Source organism: Eschrichtius robustus, chromosome 9 (genome assembly GCF_028021215.1).
Source record: "Eschrichtius robustus isolate mEscRob2 chromosome 9, mEscRob2.pri, whole genome shotgun sequence".
NCBI classification, from domain to species: Eukaryota; Metazoa; Chordata; class Mammalia; order Artiodactyla; family Eschrichtiidae; genus Eschrichtius; species Eschrichtius robustus.
In genome coordinates, this window is record NC_090832.1 from 51887465 (window position 1) to 51908762 (window position 21298).

Sequence of the window (21298 nt, forward strand, 5' to 3'; positions counted from 1 at the left end):
AAATAAATAAATAAATAAAAATAAGTTATTAGCTTTGACTGGTAGTACAAAATCTTAAAGTAGGTTCTTCAGGAAGCTTCATGAGAGCTGTAATTCTTGAGTTACCATATATCCAAAAATATACATCTGTGGGCTTGGATTTTCATAACAGCCTAGCTGACAAGGGGACACATCTTTTCTTTTTTAATATAGTAAAAACTATTCTATTCTATTCCAGTATCAACTTGTGGTGGAAAAGTCTCAGTCCAGCTTGATTTTTTTCCCATTGGTTCTTCTTCTATGTAATTGTAGATTCTCTCTTTATCCTTGAAGTTCAGTTTTGCACCAGAAAAATACATTATTCTTTTATTTTATGTTCTCTTTTTTAGAAATACTAATTATGTGACTATTTGATCTCTGTTGTCTATTTTCCATACTAGCATCTTCTCTGTAATAGTTTTTATCTCTGACTTCATTTAGTGTGATTCTTTTCTTAACTCTGATCTCTGTATTGCTGATTTTATTTTCAGTAGTGTTGATTCTTTAACTTACTTTTGCTAAAACGCTTTTCACTTTTTTAATGGGTCCACCTTCAGTCTGTTTTTTTTTAGCTCTGCCAGCTCATTTTTCATCTAATTTTACATTTATTCATCTCTGATCTCTTATTTCATCAGTACCATAACTTTAATTTATTTTTCTTTTAACTAGTCCTATTGTATTTTCGCTCTCCTTTTAAAAAAAAAAAAAAGATTTATTATTTATTTATTTATTTTATTTTTGGTTGCATCGGATCTTTCGTTGCAGCGTACAGGCTCTTTGTTGTGGTGCATGGGCTTCTCTCTAGTTGTGGTGTGCAGGTTTTCTCTTCTCTAGTTGTGGAGTGCAGGCTCCAAGGCGTGTAGACTCTGTACTTGTGGTGCGCGGGTTCCAGAGTGTGTGGGCTCTGTAGTTTGCGGCACGCAGGCTCTCTAGTTGAGGCACATGAGCTCAGTAGTTGTGGTGCGCAGGCTTAGTTGCCCTGTGGCATGTGGGATCTTAGTTCCCCGACCAGGGATGGAACCTGCGTCCCCTGTACTGTAAGGTGGATTCTTTACCACTGGACCACCAGGAAAGTCCCTAATTTCTTTGAAAATATAACAAAGTGCTATCTGAAAAAAATCTCCCATTTCCTGAGATAATTCTTCTTCTAAAGCATATTCTTCAAGTGCTTTTACTTGTTGGTTCATGCCTACCTCTGCCATCTGCTCCTGATGCTTCCTTCTTATGCCTGTCATTTCATCTTTTTAACAGTCTCTATACATGGGACCCATGTTCAGTCCATTTTGCTTTTTGCTGATTTCTCAGTTTTGAATATGGGTAGTCTTATCCAGGTCTGCTGATTTTCTAGGAAGGGTGGGGAAAAATTTACCTACTTAAAAATGTTTTTTATTATAAAAATAATACAGTATCATTCCAGAAATCTTTGAAAGGTCTAAAAGAGATAATTTAAATCATCTATAATCTTATTATTCAGAAATAAGTCCTCTTTACATTTTGGGATATTTATTTCCAGTATTTTCCATGTATGTATATTACTTCCATAGCTGAGAGAGTAATATACTCCTACATTGTATTTTTTTCACTCATATTATCCGTGAGCATTATTCTACATTATCACGTGTTTTGAAAGTGTCATTCTAAATAACTGTAGTATATCTCCTCATGTGACTATACCATCTTTTACTTAACAAATCCTCTAAACATGGGAGAGAAAGACGTGCCCATCATTGCTTTTTTTTTTTTTTATAGTTATCCTATTTATATTTTTGTATCTATGGAAGAATATGGCTCTGAGCTCCCAAATTACAAAAAAAAAAAAAAAAATCCTGCATTATTCTTCTTTACAACTAAAAACTAAGAAAGAGACTAATGCTTTTGACCAAGGCAGAGTAGCTGAAACTCAATTTTGCCCTCCTGCCATAAATCACTAAAACACTGGATAAAACATGTGAAACATCTGATGTCAGACATAACACAATGGGTAGCAAAGGACAGCAATCCCTGAGATGTGGGAAGTAAATAAGGCAAGCAAGTATTATATTTCCCCTGGCTTTCCATCTAGAGGTCACTTCTAGACTTCAGCACAGCAGTCTAAATGAGTTGAGGAGACAATATCAGGGTTTTGGAAAGCTGAGGCAGTTGCAATTTGTATGGTACAGTTCAGTAAGGAGGAAGTTATACAGAGAAAGAGCTGCAGATAATCTACATAGAAAAGGTCTGTAATCTTTAGTTGAATGTAAAATTGCACATGTATATGATGAAACTTGACAAGACTGGGCGGAGAACAATCCACACAAAGCTGGGAGATGTAAGCATTCTGAACAGCCAGAGTAGAGAGACTTCAGTGAACACTAAGAGGGGGGATTCAGTAGAGAACCTATACGGGTGACATCCAGAAGAAGGGCTAAAACAGTCCTAGGGTAAAGGTTACACTAGATACGATAACAAATTTTAAAAACAAGCCTCAGAAGGATCAGGATGATCTGCAAGAAAAAACCACTTGCCAATAAAAGTCAACAGTCTTAAAGGAAATAACAGAGACTCAGTGCAATAATCACAATGTCCATCATCCCATCACAAATTACTAAACTTGCAAAGAAACAGGAAAATATGACCCACAACCAGGAAAAAAAAATCAGACCATAGAAACAAAATCAGAAATGACAAGAGATGATAGAATTAGCAGACAAGAACTTTTAATAAACTGACATCTGCTTTTGGGAAGACAGAGTAGCTGTACATTCCCCTGTTCCTCCTGCTATGTACAATTTAAAATCCTGGAAATTATATATAAAACAAACATAAGAAAACACTGAATAGGAGAAAGAAAGAAAAACAGCGAAGGACCTCAAGACCTGAATAACAATAGAATGGTGAGTTCTCTAGTCTTCTTTTGACTCATGTATCTCAGACTTAGAAGTGAAGAAGCCGGCGACCCAGAAATGCCAACGGACACAGACAAATGAGGCTCCAACAAAAGCCTGCTCTCTTTAGCCAAAGGACCAGGAAAATGGCAGCGTAACAAGAAAGAAAACTTTTAGACAATAACAGTTCTACTGCAGCAAACACCACAGAAAACTGTGGTGCCACCTCCACCCATTCTAGCAAAGGCTGAAGGGAGCCTTGAATTAAACTCTCACAAGGATGTAATGAGGCCCACGAACACTCCTGCCAGGCTAATGTCAAAGAAGGAAGGCCAGGGACTTCCCTGGCGGTCCAGTGGTTAAGACTGCACTTCCAGTGCAGGGGATGCAGGTTCGATCCCTTGTTGGGGAACTTAGGTCCCACATATGCCACGCAGTGAGGCAAAAAAAAAAAAAAAAAAGAGATGGAAGGCCAAGTAGGGAGCTGGAACTTTCATCCCTGCCAGTCAATAATGAGCATCCTCCCCATCCCCACAATGTCAGTGGAAATTAAACCCCTCCACCAGGAGTAACATGGAGTACCCTTGCCTCAGGTGTCAATAGGCTGAATAGGGAACCCAGACTTCTACCTATGTCTGGCAGTAACAAGACAGTGCCTCTCCTCCTTCCAGAAGAGTGTCCAAATAGCCAGTTAAAACAGAAAGTTTAAATAAGATCCACAAAGGAGATATACAAATGGCCAAGAAGCACAGGAAAAGATGCTCGACATCACTAATCATTTAAGAAATGCAAAGCAAAACACAATGAAGGGGATTTACCTGCTGGCGCAGTGGTTAAGAATCCGCCTGCCAATGCAGGGGACACGGGTTCGAGCCCTGGTCCGGGAAGATCCCACATGCCGTGGAGCAACTAAGCACATGCACCACAATTAGTGAGCCTGTGCTCTAGAGCCCGTGAGCTGCAACTACTGAACCTGCACGCCACAACTACTGAAGCTCGTGCACCCTAGAGCCCACGCACCACAACTACTCAGCCCACGCACCACAACTACCGAAGCCCAAGTGCTCTAGGGCATGTGGCCAACAGATGAATGGATAAACAAAATTGGTATAAACATATAATGGAATATTAGCCTTAAAAGGTAATGGAATTCTAACTCTTGCTACAGCATGGATGAATCTTGAAGTCATTATGCTAAATGAAATAGGCCAGACAAAAAAGGACAAATATTATATGATTCTACTTATATAAGGTACCTAGAAATGACAAATTCACACGGACAGAAAGTAGAAAGGTGGTTACCAGGATCTGGGGGAGGGGAAGAATAGGGAGTGATTATTTAAAGAGTACAGGGTTTCAGTTTGGGAAGATGAAAAAGTTCCGGAGATGCATGGTGGTGATGGTTGCTCAACAATGTGAATGTACTTAATGCCACTGAACTGTACATTTAAAATGGTTAAAGTGGTAAATCTTATGTTATGCATATTTTACCACAATAAAATATCAATTAAAAATATAAGATTCAAAAAAAATATATATATATATAAGATTCAAAGTCTCATGACAAATTATGAAATCGTCCAAGTTTTAGTTGAAAATCACTCATACCAAAAACCACAAAGACCTCAAACAGAATATAAAAAGACAATCAAACGCCAACATCAAGATGACAGAGATGTTAGAATTATCTGATAAAGATTTGAAAGCAGGGTTTCCCTGGTGGCGCAGTGGTTAAGAATCCGCCTGCCAATGCAGGGGACACGGGTTCAAGCCCTGGTCCGGGAAGATCCCACATGCCACGGAGCAACTAAGCCCGTGCGCTACAACTACTGAGTCTGAGCTCTAGAGCCCGCGAGCCACAACTACTGAGCACACGTGCCACAGCTGCTGAAGCCAGTGTGCCTAGAGCCCATGCTCCACAACAAGTGAAGCCACTGCAATGAGAAGCCCGCGCACCGCAACAAAAGAGTAGCTCCTGCTCACCGCAACTAGAGGAAGCCCGTGCGCAGCAACAAAGACCCAATGCAGCCTAAATAAATAAATAAAATTTATTTAAAAAAAAGATTTGAAAGCAGACATGATAAAATGCTTCATCAGGAAATAATGACTATGCTTGAAACAAGGAGAATTACTACTTCATGATAAAAAATAACTTTTAAAAGTTCCATTCAGAAGCAATATTGAATCATTTTAAATCTGTATGCAACTCACAACAGAGCCTCCAAATATATAAGGTCAATGACAGAATTATAAGAGAAATGGATAAATTCACAGTCATAGTGGGAGATGTTTTCCATAAGCCTCTCAAAAACTGATGTGAAAAATATATAAGAATAAAGATTTGAACAGCATAATTAACAAACCTATTGATAATTTAATGGGTATTATATGTATCACACAATAACTGGCGAGTACTCATTATTTTCAAGAATGCTGAGAATATTTACAAAAATTATCCACATATTGGGCCATAAAGCAAGTTTCAACAAATTTGAAAAAACTGAAGTCACAAAGGGCACATTCTCTGACCACAATGCAATTAAGCATTTATTAAGAAAACAGTAACAAAAGGATAACTAGAAAATTCTCATATGTTTGGAAATTAAGAAATAGACTTCTAGATAATTCATGGGTTAAAGAAGAAATCACAATGGAAATTAGAAAACACTTTGAACTTGAGAGTGGAAATACTAAATATCAAAACTTCATGGATGCAGTTATTCAGAGGGAAATAAATAGCCTTAAATGCATTTAAGAAAGAAGGTTAAAATAAGATAAAAATTAACCTCAGTAAATTTTAAAAAAGAACAGCAAAATAAACTCAAAGAAAGTACAAGAAAAAAACAAGAAACTCCCTATTTAAAAGGCAGTAAAAAGTATATGTAAGAGTTTTCTGTTTTGTTTTATTTTCCTTTGCTTTTTACAAGTGGTTTCTAGAGAAAATGTACCTGATCATTTCCTATATCCCTTCTAGTCCTATGGCTTCATTTCTTTTTTTATAAATTGTGGTAAAATACAAATAACTTAAAATTTATCATTTTAACCATTTTTAAGTGTATAATTCAATGGCATTAAGTATATTCACAATGTTATGCAACCATCACCATTATCCATTTCCAGAACTTTTCATCATCCTAAACAGAGACTCTGCACCCACGAAACAATAACTCCCTTTTCCCCTTTCCTCCCAGCCCCTGGTAACCTCTATTTTACTTTCTGTCTCTATCAATTTGCCTTTCCTAGGTACCTCATATAAGTGGAATCATATAATATTTGTCCTTTTGTGTCTGGCTTATCTCACCTAACATGTTTTCAAGGTTTATCCATAATGTATCACATCAGAATTTCATTCCTTTTTATGGCAGAACAATATTTCATTATATGAATATATTATATTTTGTTTATTCATCTGTTGATGGACCTATGGCTTGTACTATTTTTAATATTTATTTATTTATTTGGCTGCATCGGGTCTTAGTTGCAGCACGCGGGATCTTCATTGTGGTGCGCAGGCTTCTCTCTAGTTGTGGCGCCTGGGCTCTAAAGCGTGTGGGCTTAGTTGCCCCGCGGCATGTGGGATCTTAGTTCCCTGACCAGGGATTGAACCCGTGTCCCCTGCATTGGAAGGTGGACTCTTAACCACTGGACCACCAGGGAAGTCCCAGACCTATGGCTTTTAATAACATATTAGTCCTCCTCATCATTCTTACTATCTTATGAAAATATTGTTCACTAATAGCTTACATAAGTTTTTGGTCATTTTGCAATACTCCAAGCAACATATCACAAATTCTTGTGGTGAATTACAAACTTGTTATCACTCAGTTTACAGAGGAAAATGTAAAGGAGAAAAAGGATTTTACACTGTACTTTTCCCCAAAATAAATTTCTATCTTGTTTATAATCTCTTTTTATTAAACTAAGATCCTCTATTTGTTTTTTTTTGTTGTTTTTTTTGTTTTTTGACAAAAATTGTAGCAATATTTTATTGGCTCTATTTGTTTTAAGTCTATCTTAAAACAAAGTTTTGATATTTAGTATTTCCACTTCTACTATACATGTCTCTCAGCTGGGCAAAATGAAAGAGTAACGCTAGCATGTGTAAATAGGTAAAATGAATATGAAACAACTTTGCCTTACAAGGGAAACTTCATATGCCCACCAAAAAAGCTCCAGGGAAACCAGCTCTAGTGTACATTTCATCAGACTGATGTTTTGTTACATGTGAAAAGTCTTTTAAATAAATGAGACATTTTAGATATTTTCTCATCCAATCTGGTATTTAGTTTCCTGGAAATTTCAGTTCATATTTAATTTCAAATTGTGTATTATCTCAGTTCTTGTTGGATCTCAAATCAGATTATTCATCTCTTTGGTTTTTCTTACTCTTTAAAAAAAAATTAAGGCTGGAAAAGGGAAAGGAAATTAAATTCAATCTGGTCAATTTAGTTGTCTATTAGTAATGCTATTATATGTTAAAGTATGACAAATAACTGACCAAAAAATAAGGTTTGGGGTTAAAAAAAGTACAGCTACAAAGTTCCCTGAGAATCTTTTAGTTTGTTTCATTTGTGAGCCATCTCTTTATGCTTTGTGTATTTTATGCTACATGAAGAAACTATTTTTAGCATCTATTTTTCTTAGCTTCCCTGTTTATATTTTGGTATCTACGTACACCACATTACTTTGGATTCCTGGCGTGGAGAAAACATTGCAAATCTACCTTCTCCTCAAATGTAAAACATGAATACAAAGGGGAAAAAATTACTAACAGCATAAATCTTCAAAAAGTACTTTTTCCTACATCTGAAACTATCTCAGAGAAACTAAAATCTTCTGGGAACCTAAAATTGGTTAAGGAAACAGATGTTTGGATAGCACAGGGAATAAAGTTTAGCACTAACAATAGCTCCAACAAAAGTATATTTCAAAAAGATTGTCTGACTACATCTTCAGAATATTTGAATATAAAATGTTTTTACTCCTCCTTCTCGGTTAAGAATTTTTGAGGTTTTAGGTCTTTTTAAAAAAAAAAATACAATTCTATGCTTTCTTTAGCTATGTTGTTATGGACAGGAAAAAATGTGCCTGAGAGTTACAGGAATTATATTTTGGCATATACGCTTCTTTTTGGTAATTATTTTACCAAAAACATTTTGCTTTGTGTTATAGGTATCTGTGTACATAGTATATGCCCAACCAGATTATAAATGACTTGCAAGCAAGAAACACAACCTACTTAATGATTATATTATCCATTATGCCTAATGTAGCACTTTGCACATAGTAGGTTCCGAATAAATATTGGTAGAATGTAGAATTATTGAATAATCGTGTAAAAAATTACTAAAATTAACAGTGAAAAAGAAGGCTACTTTATTCTTCATCATATTGTAATGAAGCCTATTTTAAACTCTATGCAGTGATGATACACACAAATATTTAAACTATTTATGTACCTCAACTTGACATAATTTCATGATAACTTGATGGCAATCACATTTAAATATATTACAATATTTTTGTAATAATGCTACTCCAAAATAGCAACTTTAAGAGCTGGGAAAACATGTTAATGGCCATTAACCTGAAGGAAACAAGGAACATTAAACATTTTTTCAGAAATCAATGTATAAGTTGAAACATTCCACTATAATATTTATAAGCAAACCTCAAATTAAAATTTATAAAATGCAAACTATCAAATGCTGCAGCTGGACAATAATTTAAACTATATTTTGTAATTTTTCTTGTGTACATATTGATGAATACTATATAAAAAAGATTCTTTTCTCCTTTAGAGTCTTTAACTATTACCATCAAATATCAAAATAAATTCTGCTTGAATGCAAGACCATAGCAACCCTATAAAAGCCCTTGATTATCAATCAATATGTTATTAGTCAGTGAACATAAGTAAGTGATTTTCCTTACCTTCAGGACAGCTATGAATGGTACAAAGTTAGCTCTTTGGAGTCCATTCTTATAGAGATCTGAAAGAAAAAATTAGTATTAGCTTTTCACTTCACCTAAAACATGTTAGCTTATATTTTAGCCTGGCAAATAAAGCCTTCTACTGATGAAAAAGATAAAGAAGCAAAAAAGAAGAAAAATAACCAAAACTAATCTCTATTCTGGTACTATACAAAATTTATTATATTCTTAATAACAGAAAAAATTAACAATCACAGAAAGAATATCAAAACGCATTCAATCAAATTAGCTTTAAACTATAATAAAAAGCAAGAAAAGAATTTGGAAGATATCACGAATGATCCTAAATCAATAATTCAACATAAAAAAATGATCTATTAAAAGTATTTAATATTTGAACACACAGATTCCACTGGGAAACAAATTATATTTTCCTTTTCTCATCTATAATAAAAGTTCTCAGTACAGAAGACTGTGTAACACAGTTTGCCATTTAAGAAAACACATCAACAGACAGAACTGTGCATATATTTATATCAAGTTGATATATTTCCATTAAAGTAAATAACATTAAGGCCACTTTCAAAGAAACTACCTAAAAATTAAAACTCCATTCTTAATAGACTGTAAAGTTAATGTAATTATATATCATAAACAGGTAGTTTTTGTTGCCTTATAATAGTGTTTTTTATATATATGTATATGTGCCATGGTGTATGTATATTCATACGCATATATACACACATAAACACACATATTGTTAAGAATAAATAAATGGAAAGGAGAAACAAATTTTAAGCTTTGCATACTTTTTGTTAATAATGGAGACTTGGAATATTCTTTTCAGAAGGTTGAATTTTAATTGCATATAAAACATTCCTTTTAAGGAATTCCCTGGCAGTTCAGCAGTTTAGGACTCTACGCTCTCACTGCCAAAGGCCCAGGTTCGATCCCTGGTCGGGGAACTAAGATCTCACAAGCCGTGCGGCACAGCCTAAATAGATAAATTAATTAAATATTCCTTTTAAAAGTCAACTCTATAAAGTAATGAGATTTAAAAAATAAAAAAGTATAAAAATGAGAACAGTAAAAAGTTTTCCAAATTATAAAAATCACAAGTTATTGTGTCTCAATTTTTCTTTTTAAGTATTATATTATGGGATCCTTTCTATATTTCCTTGTTTAAAGAAAATTTGATAACTAAGATTTCAACTGCCACATTTACTTATGGAAATAAAATATGGTCATTAGGAAACATTTATTCTCTTTAGAAAAATATTCATCATAACATCATTATAGTGAAGAAAGTATTTGCATAAGCTCTTTGGTTAATTAAGCACTACAGGCTTTAAATTCAGTTACATTTAAAATTATTATTTAGTGATATTATAAAAGGTAAGATAATGCTAGCCAGATATTATAAAAGGTAAGATAATGCTAGCCAGGATCTCTTCAAAATGAGATCTTTTTTTCCTATAATCAATACCTCGAATGAGTAAAATGGGTAAATGCAGAAAATGGGTTTAAAGTTAGGTATTTTCATAGTCTTCCCTAATTACAAAGTTGCTGGGGAAGGTGCATAAAAACACTGCTATACGATAAGAGTTGACAGCCATGATTGCCAGTAAGTGGTAAAAATCAAAAATGAAATACTTTTTTAAATACACTCGATGTTTATAGCAGCTTTATCATAATAGCTAAAATTGTAGCTTTATCTGTAACAGCCAAAAATGAGAAGCAATCCAAATGTCCATCATTAGGTGAATGGATAAACTGTGGCATATCTGTGTAATGAAATACTACTCAGCAATAAAAAAGATAAACTATTCATACACACAAAAAAATAGATGAATCTCAAAATAATTATATGGGGTAAAAGAGGCAAAACCCTTCTACCCCTCAAAAAAAAGAGTACCATACTGTGTGATTCCACATATATATAACTGTAGGAAAAGCCAACTAATCTATAATAATCTAAAGCAAATCAGTTGCCTGGGAAAGGGAGGGATTGGGACAGGGATGGCAGGGAGAGATGAAAAAGGGGAGGAAATTTGGGGTGTGATGGAAATGTTAATTATATTGTTGGGGTGGTGATTTCACAGATGTATACATATGTCAGTATTTTTTAAATTGTATACTTTAAGTATGTGCCATTTATTCTATGTCAATTATGCCTCAATAAGCTCTTTGAAAATTTATTAGAGAAAGAAACATACACAACACTAGTGAATATCAAAAAATGAAATGTTACAGAATTAAAACTAAAATATTACAGTAATAAAAGTTTATGTTAAGGTAACATTTTGGTCTTACTCACGGAATATCTTTTTTTATGGACATATAAGGCAGGCTCTGACATGTAGTTTAACAGGCATGAACCGTTCAGTAGGTTAATGACAATGAGAAATGTAAAGGCCCACTTGTAATATTCTTGATTAAAAGATTTCCACTCAGCAAAATTAAAGTAGAATAACAATGCCTTTAAGTCTTTGAGATTTAATTTTTAAAGGGCTAACTTTTTTAAAAAAATCAGCCTTTACAAGGATATATAATTCAAACTTTATGTTCTGGGAAGTATTTTCTGAACAAAATTCTAAACAGAATTCATTTGGCTTGAAAACCTTTAGGTTTTTACAGGACACTTAAGTGAAAAAGGACTGTACTCATTAAATTGAAGAGTTTTTTGCAATTCAAATATTATGCTAATTATCAATACAATAGATCCATCTCCTGAAATGTTATTTAGCTACCAACATTCTTAATATTAGTTGTTTAATATTATTTTTCTTAGACATGAAGATTTTATAGTACATTTATATCAACATTTGTCATTATTTACTAAATATTATTTTAAAATTCAACAGAAGTTCTTGCCTATTATTTTTCAATGATCTCTAAACAGAGCTAAATGAGCACTTGGCCATATAAGACAGAGTACTGGAATTATGGGACATTCTTTTTTTTATAAATTTATTTTATTTTTTATTCATTTATTTTTGGCTCTGTCGGGTCTTCGTTGCTGTGCGCGGGCTTTCTCTAGTTGCGGCAAGCGGGGGCTACTCTTTGTTGCGGTGCACAGGCTTCTCATTGCAGTGGCTTCTCTTGTTGCGTGCAGAGCACAGGCTCTAGGCATGCAGGCTTCAGTAGTTGTGGAGTGCGGGCTTCAGTAGTTGTGGCTCTCAGGCTCTAGAGCGCAGGCTCAGTAGTTGTGGCGCATGGGCTTAGTTGCTCCGTGGCATGTGGGATCTTCCCGGACCAAGGATCGGACCCATGCCCTGCATTGGCAGGCAGATTCTTAACCACTGCACCACCAGGGAAGTCCCAGGACATTCATTTTTTGAGAATGGTATAAGGACCTCTACATTCTCCACAATGAATAACTGCAATAAGACTTACAGATGAAATATATGCAAAGAGGATTTATAAAGTAATTACAAGGATCTACATAAATACTTTGGAGATGCACATGGATATGCAGATCTTTTCCTTAAAAACCCAGTGTCAAAACAACCAGGATGCCCACTTATTTATATAAGTACATATGGATTTAGAGTAAGAAAAACTTTTAAGATAGGTAAATAAAAGTTTTCCTATAAATTAACACAAAATAATTATATGGCTCTATGGAACCAATCTGATTTACCTTTCCAGGAGATTCTTATTTTAGTATAGATTAAAAGAAAATGGAGCCTTTAGGCCACGTAAGCAGGAAGAGCTACTTAGCTTCTTTTTAAAAATCTAACTGGAGTTCAAACAGTATTTTACTAGATGTATAGATAATACAGCTAATTAAATGTTCCCATTTGATGGTATATTACAGTTTTATATTCAATTCAACATACATTAATGAATTCCTATTATTTGTCTGCACTGAAATGAGTGAAGACAAAAGATAAATAAAAGGAGGAACTAGCATTTAGAGAACACCTACTAGGAGCCAGGCAATTTGCTAGACACTGTACACAAATTACAATAACCCTGCATAGTAAATATTTCTACCTCCATTTTACAGATAAAGAAACTGATACTCAGAGTTTTTAAAATAATTTGCTGAATTCCCAGCCAGTAATTGGTATATCTAGAATTTTTGAGGAAGGTCTTTAATGAAGCTAAAACTCATAGGCTTTTTCAGAACCATGTTGTGACCAGCTGGACCTGTCACAGCTGACAGACACAACCAGATCATAACCATGATACAAGGTAAAAAGGGATACAATGTATAAACATAATATATAGAACACGAACTACTCATTTTACCTGGGTTCAAAGGCAGCTTTGCAGGTAACAATGGGACTAGAGCACCTTGGAAAAATAAGCGGGGTGCCACCAAGCAGAGAAGAAGGAAGCGTATCCTAGGCAGAAGAGTCAGCACAAGCTCATGACTTTACCTCTACCTTCTTTTCTAATACTATACAATCTATTGCTCAAATCCCACATTTTCTAACAAGCCTTCCTTGAATCCACTATCGTGGACAGACTTTTAGAGTGGCCTTCCATAATCCCAGACCTGGTCATCATAGCTTTATATGAACACTGGACACCAGAAAAAAGGGACAGTTATCCCTGAGAATAGGAAACAAATGCACTTAGTGTCTGGGGAAGTTTATAGCACTCTGCACAAGGAGGGGGAACCCAAACAGAGCCTGGAAGTCTCCCCAGCTGAGGAGATAGGTGAGAGTCCAGGGAGGAAAAAGCAGCTAGAGTTCACAGAGCAGCATACCAGAGAAAAGACAGCTGCCCAGTGAAAAAGCTCTTAAGATCTGCTGAGGGTCCCAGTTAAGTCCCCAGCTGAGTACTGATCAGCATATGTGTGTGAGGAAATTACCTGAAGCCAGGAGAAGAATCATCTGAAAGTACTCAAGGAAACCATCACTGGGGCTCACACATGGCTGGGAAGAGTGCCTGTCTCCACCAGACAGACTGGAAAACCTCTAAATTTATAGGGCATTGAGCAGAAGACTGAAAAGGGATTTATCTCAGTAGTGAGAAAAATTAGTCCTAGACTAAATGTGCTCTAGTCCTGCCATACAAAACTTAAAAGCAATACCCAAAAGAATCAAACTGTTTGTAAGAAAGAAAATAAAGCTCAAGAATATTTATAGGGATATAAAAATATCCAATACCCAACAAAGTAAAATTCATATTGTCTAACATCTAATAAAAAATTACCAAGCATGCAGCGAAACAGGAAAATATGACCCAGAACAAGGAGAAAAATCAATTGACAGAAACAGACTTAGGAATGACATAGGTGATAAATTTAGAAGACAAGAACATTAAAACAGTTATTGCTGTATTCCATGTGTTCAAGCAACTGGAAGAGCAAGCATATCAAATAAAGACATGGGAAATATAAAAAGACCCAAGAAGAACTTTTTGAAATGCAAACTTACAATATGTGAGACAAAAAAAATATGCTGGATGGGAATGATAGCAGATTAGACACTGCAGAAGAAAATATTAGTGAACTTTAAATCATAGCAATAGAAACTAGCCAAAATGAAGCACAGAGAGAAAAAAAACTAAGAAAAAATGCACAGAGAATAAGTGAGCTCTGGGACAACTTTATGCAACCCAATATATGTGGAATTGCAGGACCCGAAGGGGAGAAGAGGAGGGGATAGAAAAAATATTTGAAGAAATAATGGCCAAATTATTTCCAAACTTGATGAAAACTATAAACCCATAGATCTACGTTGCTCATTAAAGCCCAAGCACAAGAAACATGAATAAAACTACATCAAGGCATATTATAATCAAACTGCTTATAACTGGTGATCAAAGGAGGAAAAAAACAAACAAACAAACCCTTAAAAGCAGCCAGAGGCAAAAATATATATTACATACAGAGGAATAAGGATAAGAACGATAGCAACTTCTCATTGGAAACAATGCAAGCCAGAACATGGTAGAGCAACATCTTTAAAGGTCAAAAAGAGAAAAAACAAAACTGTCCACATAGAATTCTATCCTGAGCAAAAATATCTTTTCAAATACAGACTTCTTGTGACATACAAAAGCTGAAAGAATTCATCACCGGAACACCAGAACTATAAGAAATCTTTAAAGGAAGTCCTTAGGCAGAAAAATAATATTGGATGGAACCCTGGAATATATAAATGAGTAAAGAGCACCAGAAATGGTAACTGTGGATTAATATGAGGCTTTTTTTTATTATTATTATCTAAATTCTTCTAAAAGATAATTATTTAAAGCAAAAATAATAATATATTGTGGGATTTATAACATATGTGGAAATAAAATGTATGAAAACAATAGCATAAAGACTAGGAGGAGAGAAATGGGTGTATACTGTGGAAAGTTCTTAGACTATACCTGAAGCAGTCTAATACCACTTGAAGGTAGACTGTGATAAGTTAAAGATATATACTAAAATCTCCAAAGCAAACCATAAAACATTATATAAAACTTCATAAAAATGAAACTACAGAGTATATATTCTTTTGTATAAGGCTTCTTTAACTCAGCCTAATGTTTCTGAAATTCATCCATGTTATTATGTGCTCATTCCTATTCATTGCCAAGTACCAATAGTGTGTTTAGTGACACACAAATTTAAAAATCTGAAGGAAAAATTAGGGTGATCTACACATTTATTGTTGTTGATGTTAATTTTCCACGTGTATCCTTGGCTAATGTTTTCAATGAAAACTGCTTTAGAGATGGCAGGAAGATGAAATCCGCTCCATCAATCCTATGAATAGTCCTATAAATTGAATCCATTTTTGATTCAAATAATAATTGCCAGCCTCCATTTTAGATATCCTATGCCATTTTAAATGGTGCAATCCTTTATAACAGTGATAATGGGGATCCAGGGAAATTACAGGCTCCACAGACTCTTTTTTTTTTTAAGAACCATGAAAGAGAAACTTAATAAAATGTTACATAAAACCTTCACTGCAAAAATACTACCTTATATATTTATTTTCAGTAAAGTCAAACACCAATGAAGTAGTTTTTCACACCAGAGTTTCTTTTTATAACAGAATTCAATGAACAGAAATATCATGACTGGAGTCTTCAATGAGAAAACAGACCTTGGGTATTTTGGGGAATCTCCTGTGCACAAAGAAGACTCAAAACCAGCCAGGCAAAAATTAGCCGCAAAGATTCGAACTCCCCTGTTAACTTTTAGAACCAACTATTTCATTATCAAGTGTGAGAGGCTGAGGGTCAGCCAACAACAGCTTTTTTTCACTTTGACTCTAAAGGTTGTCTTTGGAGTCAGAAGCCCTTACTACCAAATGGGGTGGGGGTGGTTGGTGTGAGTGAATGGAATTCTTTGAGTAACTTCTTTAGAGTCCTTTAAGTTCACTGTGGTTTTTGCACTGATCTCTACAAAAATTATATGGCTGAGTCAGTGCAATCCTTAGCATCTCTCTCCATGACTCACCTTTTGCAATAATATCGCACTTATTTCCTGCCACATCAACTACAAAATTAGATGGGACTTGCTGTCAAAGATCTTTTAATTCATTCCTTAATGTTGAAAATACGTCTCCTTTTTGGCATCATAAATCATTATAAATGAACATCGGTGGTAAGGCAGAAAATCATTCTTGTGTAGCTGTATCCCAGGTTAGGAATTTATGTCACTCATTTTGGTGCTAGACAAAAGATGCCCTGTTGTTGAACTGATCTTAGGCTCAAAACTGTTTTCCACAAACCACCACACAATACTTGATTTACCCACAACTGTAATCCCTAGTGGACAAACTCCAGCACCAAGGCCAGGGAGTCAGGGGCGCAGGACCCCTGCTGCCATGAACTGAGGACAGAGAAGCAGAGTCCAGCACAAGCATCCTCTGGTGGGGCCAAAGGGACCAGCAGGGCCTGCCTCAGTCAATTTAATCTGACGTTAATAAGCCCACACACATCAGGCTTCGTATTATTACTGTTTGTAGAATGTATCTCTTTGCATCCATTTACTTTCAATCTATATTTATATTTAAAGTATATCTCTTGATATTTTTTAATCCATCCTGATAACCTCTACCTTTTACTGGAATGTTTAGCTCATTTAACATTTAGGTCTATGATTTTTTTTAAATATGTATTTATTTATTTATTTAGGCTGCACCAGGACTTACTTAGCTGTGGCATGCAGGATCTTCGTTGCCACGTGCGGGATCTTTAGCTGTGGCATGTGGACTCTTAGTTGTGGCATGCATGCAGGATCTAGTTCCCCGACCAGGGATCGAACCCAGGCCCCCTGCACTGGGGGCATGGAGCCTTACCCACTGGACCACCAGGGAAGTCCCTAGGTCTATGATTTTATTATTTGTTTTCTTTTTGTCTCCTCTACATTTTCTTCCTCTGTTCACCTTTTCTTGCCTTTTTTCAATTATTTGAATATATTTTAAAATTCCTTTTTGTCAACTGGCCTTTATTTTATTCCTGTTGTTCTAGGGGTTACAATATATATAGGCACACCTCATTTTACTGTGCTTTGCTTTATTGATCTTTGCTGATACTGCATTTTTCCAAATTGAAGGTTTGTGGGAACCATGTGTCATGCAAGTCTATCAGCACCATTTTTCCAACATCATTTGCTCACTTCATGTCTCTGTGTCAGATTTTGGTAATTCTCACAATATTTCAAACTTTTTCATTATTATTATATTTGTTTTGGTGATCTACAACCAGTGATCTCTGATGTTATTGAAAGCAGCTCTTTTGCCCCTTTCCTCTTTGTCCATTTCTGTTCCCCTCTAAACTTAAAAGAACCTAATTATAGGAATGAGATCATTAAGCAATTGAAACTAACTCCTGACTTATGCTCTCTTGAATATACACCGTACCTTGTCTAACCTGTTGATTATTTTCCTAGATAAAAAGTAAGAATGCATCAAAAAAAAATCTTTAAAAAAAAAAAAAAAGTAAGAATGAAGAATTAAGCAGTTAAAAAATTACTAGCTCTCTACACCCAACAGCCTCCTTAGCAATCCTGCAGGCAGATCACACAGGCAAGATAACATCTGAAGAAAGAGTCAGCCAGTCTGCACTCAATGGAGAATGATGCAGAACCAAACCTCCTGCCTTGATGATTCACTGAGATTCTTCGCCCCCATTTTTCCCTTTAAAAACTGTCATGGTGGGCTTCCCTGGTGGTGCAGTGGTTGAGAATCCACCTGCCAATGCAGGGGACACGGGTTCAAGCCCTGGTCTGGGAAGATCCCACATGCCGCGGAGCAACTAGGCCCGTGAGCCACAACGACTGAGCCTGCGCGTCTGGAGCCTGTGCTCCGCAACAAGAGAGGCCGCGATAGTGAGAGGCCCGCGCACCGCGATGAAGAGTGGCCCCCGCTTGCCGCAACTAGAGAAAGCCCTCGCACAGAAATGAAGACCCAACACAGCCAAAAATAAATTAATTAATTAATTAATTTAAAAAAAACAAAACTGTCATGGTTGAGGAGAATCTTTGGAGTTGGTCTCTGGACACAAGTCCACCTTCTTCACAGATTGCCAGCTTTTCTGATTAAAGCACCTTTCTTTTCTACTGATGCTTGCCTCTCAAATTAGTGACTTATGAATGGCAAGCAGCCAAACCTGGGTTCAGTTACATTACTATTGCAAAAAGATTACAACTCATTGAAGACTCAGATGATGGTTTGCATTTTTTAGCAATAAAGTATTTTTTACTTAAGGTGTGTAAGTTGCTTTTTTAGACATAATGCTATTGCACACTTTATAGACTACAGTATAGTATAAACATAATGTTTAAATGCACTAGAAAACCAAAAAATTTGTGTCACTCACTTTATTGCAATATTCACTGTATTGCAGTGGTCTGGATATCTCCACAGTATCTTAAAGGTATGCCTGTATCCTTAACTTTTCACACTCTACTTAGAATTAATATCATACCACTTCACACAAAAAAATGTAGAAAACTTCCATCCATATAAGTCCATCTAAACACCTCCCTTTATGCTATAGGTGTCATATGGATCATATCTACACACATTATAAACCCCACAAGACAATGTTATAATTTCTCATAAAATATCATTTCTATTTTTAAGAAATTAAGAAGAAAAACTAGTTACTGATATTTACTCCAATATTTACCATTTCTGATGCTCTTCATTTCTTCTTGAGGATCCAAGTGTCTGTTAATATTTCCTTTCTACCTGGAGAACTTCTTTTAGAATATCTTGTGGTGCATATCTTATGCTGATAAATTTTTTAGTTTTCTTTCATACCAGAATGTCTTTATTTTGTCTTTATTCTTGAAGGAAATTTTTATTTGATATAAAATTCTAGGTTGACAATTTCTTCCCCAGCATTTTAAAGATGTTGTTCCACTGTCTCTGACCTCCATAGTTTCTAATGGAAGTCATCAAAAGCTAATCATTGTTCCCCTGTATTTAATGTCATTTTTCTCTGGCTGCCTTCTAGATTTCCTCTTTACCTTAGGTTTTTAGCAGTTTGACTACAATGTGCCTAAGCAGTTGTTTTCTTGTATTTGTTCTGCTTGCATTTAACTGAGCTTCTTGAATCTGTAAATTTATATCTTCACCCCAGATTGGGAAATTTTCAGTCATTATTTATTCAAAAGATTTTCTGCCCATTATCTCTCCTTGCCTTCTGGGATTCCAATTAGAAATATGTTAGAAAGCTTGTTATAGCTCTACAAATTCTTAAGTCTCTGTTTCTTTACTTCTGTCATTTTCTATTCTTCACCTTGGATAATTTCAAGTTCTCTGGCTCTTTGCTCTGTTATCTCCATTCTGCTATTAAGCTCTTTAGGTTAATTTTTTTATTTAAGATACTGTCTTTTTTAGTTCTAGAATTTAAATTTGGTACATTTTTTATGGTTTCTATTTCTCTGCTGATATTCCTTATCCTTTCATTCATTATGAACATATTTTTTTTACCTCATTTCCCCCAAAGCTATAGTTACAGTTCTTGCTTTAAAGCCCTTGTCTGCTAATTCCAACAGCTGGGTCATATTGGGGTTGCTATCTGTTGATGGTTTTTTTCTCTTGAGGATAGGTCAATATTTCCTCATTCATCACTTTGAGATGGTATCCTGGACCTTATGGATTTTGTTTCTGAAGAGTGTTGACATTTTTGTTTTAGCAGGAAATTACCTTGGTTGGACTCAAACTATAAACTTGAATCTCAGTTCAGCACCCTATCATTAGGAAGCTTGTGGTTTGCTCTGCAAATGTATGGTTCAGAGGCCAGTCAGAGATTTGGGCAGAATTTATACACAGAACTTGAAACTTGGGGCTATACCAATCTAGTTCTCAGTGGGATTTGTTTTTCATTTTCCAGCAGTAATGCTTGCCCTAAACTCTGCCATCTGGTTCTTCTGGCCAGAAAGACTGTGGGTTTTCTATCAGAATTTTAGTCATCCAATGCAGCACTAACTTTACCTGTCCTAAAGCTGATAGCCATTCTTTAAAAAGAAAGACAAAAAAAATTTTAAAACCAGGAAATTCTCTCCATTTTGGACCCTCTTCCAAGTTTTGTCTCCCCTCTATAATCTTTCTGACCTTTTTTTCACTCTCTAGGACCTTCAAATAGTTGTGTTACATATTTTGTTCAGAATGTATTATTGTTGTCTGCAAGAAGGTCATTTGACTAGGAGCCTACTCAGCCACATCAGAAGAAGTTTTAGTTTTTAATAGAGGAATGTAACCCATTTATATTTCCTGTCATTGACAAGGAATGCCTGATCTTGTTTCACGCTTTTTATTTTTTATTTTTATTTTTTGCTGTTTCTTCTGCTTTCTAGTTTTTGCTCTAAGAAATATTTTTACTTTGATCCCTTGTCTTTTCTAGTAATTTGAAAAGTAGAAGGTGTATCTTAAATTCCAAAATACTTGACTGTATATTACCCTAGTTATCAGTGCCACAAATAATGATACTGTCACTCAGGATCTGTAAACCCTCTCTCCAAGGGGAACAAAATTCACAAATATATAAGCAAGCAGTAACTACAAATATTCACTTATACTCAATTCATTGTTATGATCAATTTTCTTATTTCAACCACTTCTTTTTAATAAGTTCACATTTTAAGACCTCTTTCCTCCAGAGGACTTACTTAATTTTTTTAAAATCATTTCATTCTTGGGCTTCCCTGATGGTGCAGTGGTTAAGAATCCGCCTGACAATGCAGGGGACACGGGTTTGAGCCCTGGTCCAGAAAGATCCCATATGCCGTGGAGCAACTAAGCCCGTGCGCCACAACTACTGAGCCTGCACTTTAGAGCCCACAAGCCACAACTACTGAGCCTGCGTGCCACAACTACTGAAGCCCGTGTCCCTAGAGCCCGTGCTCCACAACAAGAGAAGCCACACAATGAGAAGCCTGCACACCGCAACGAAGAGTAGCCCCTGCTCGTCACAACTAGAGAAAGCCCGCAAGGAGCAATGAAAACCCAATGCAGCCAAAAATAAAATAAATTAATTTTTAAAAAAAATCATTTCATTCTTTATTCTCT

The 21298-nt window shown here is 35.4% G+C and overlaps 1 protein-coding gene across 3 annotated transcripts in view; it reads right to left on the reverse strand.

The window, feature by feature from the left end:
• AFG1L (AFG1 like ATPase) overlaps positions 1 to 21298 on the reverse strand; it is a 199941-nt gene that overhangs the window by 94909 nt on the left and 83734 nt on the right. For all 3 annotated transcript variants that reach the window (XM_068551090.1, XM_068551089.1, XM_068551092.1), the window contains exon 7: positions 8817 to 8875. In XM_068551090.1, the coding sequence (XP_068407191.1) occupies positions 8817 to 8875 (59 nt within the window). The remainder of the gene's footprint in view (positions 1 to 8816; positions 8876 to 21298) is intronic.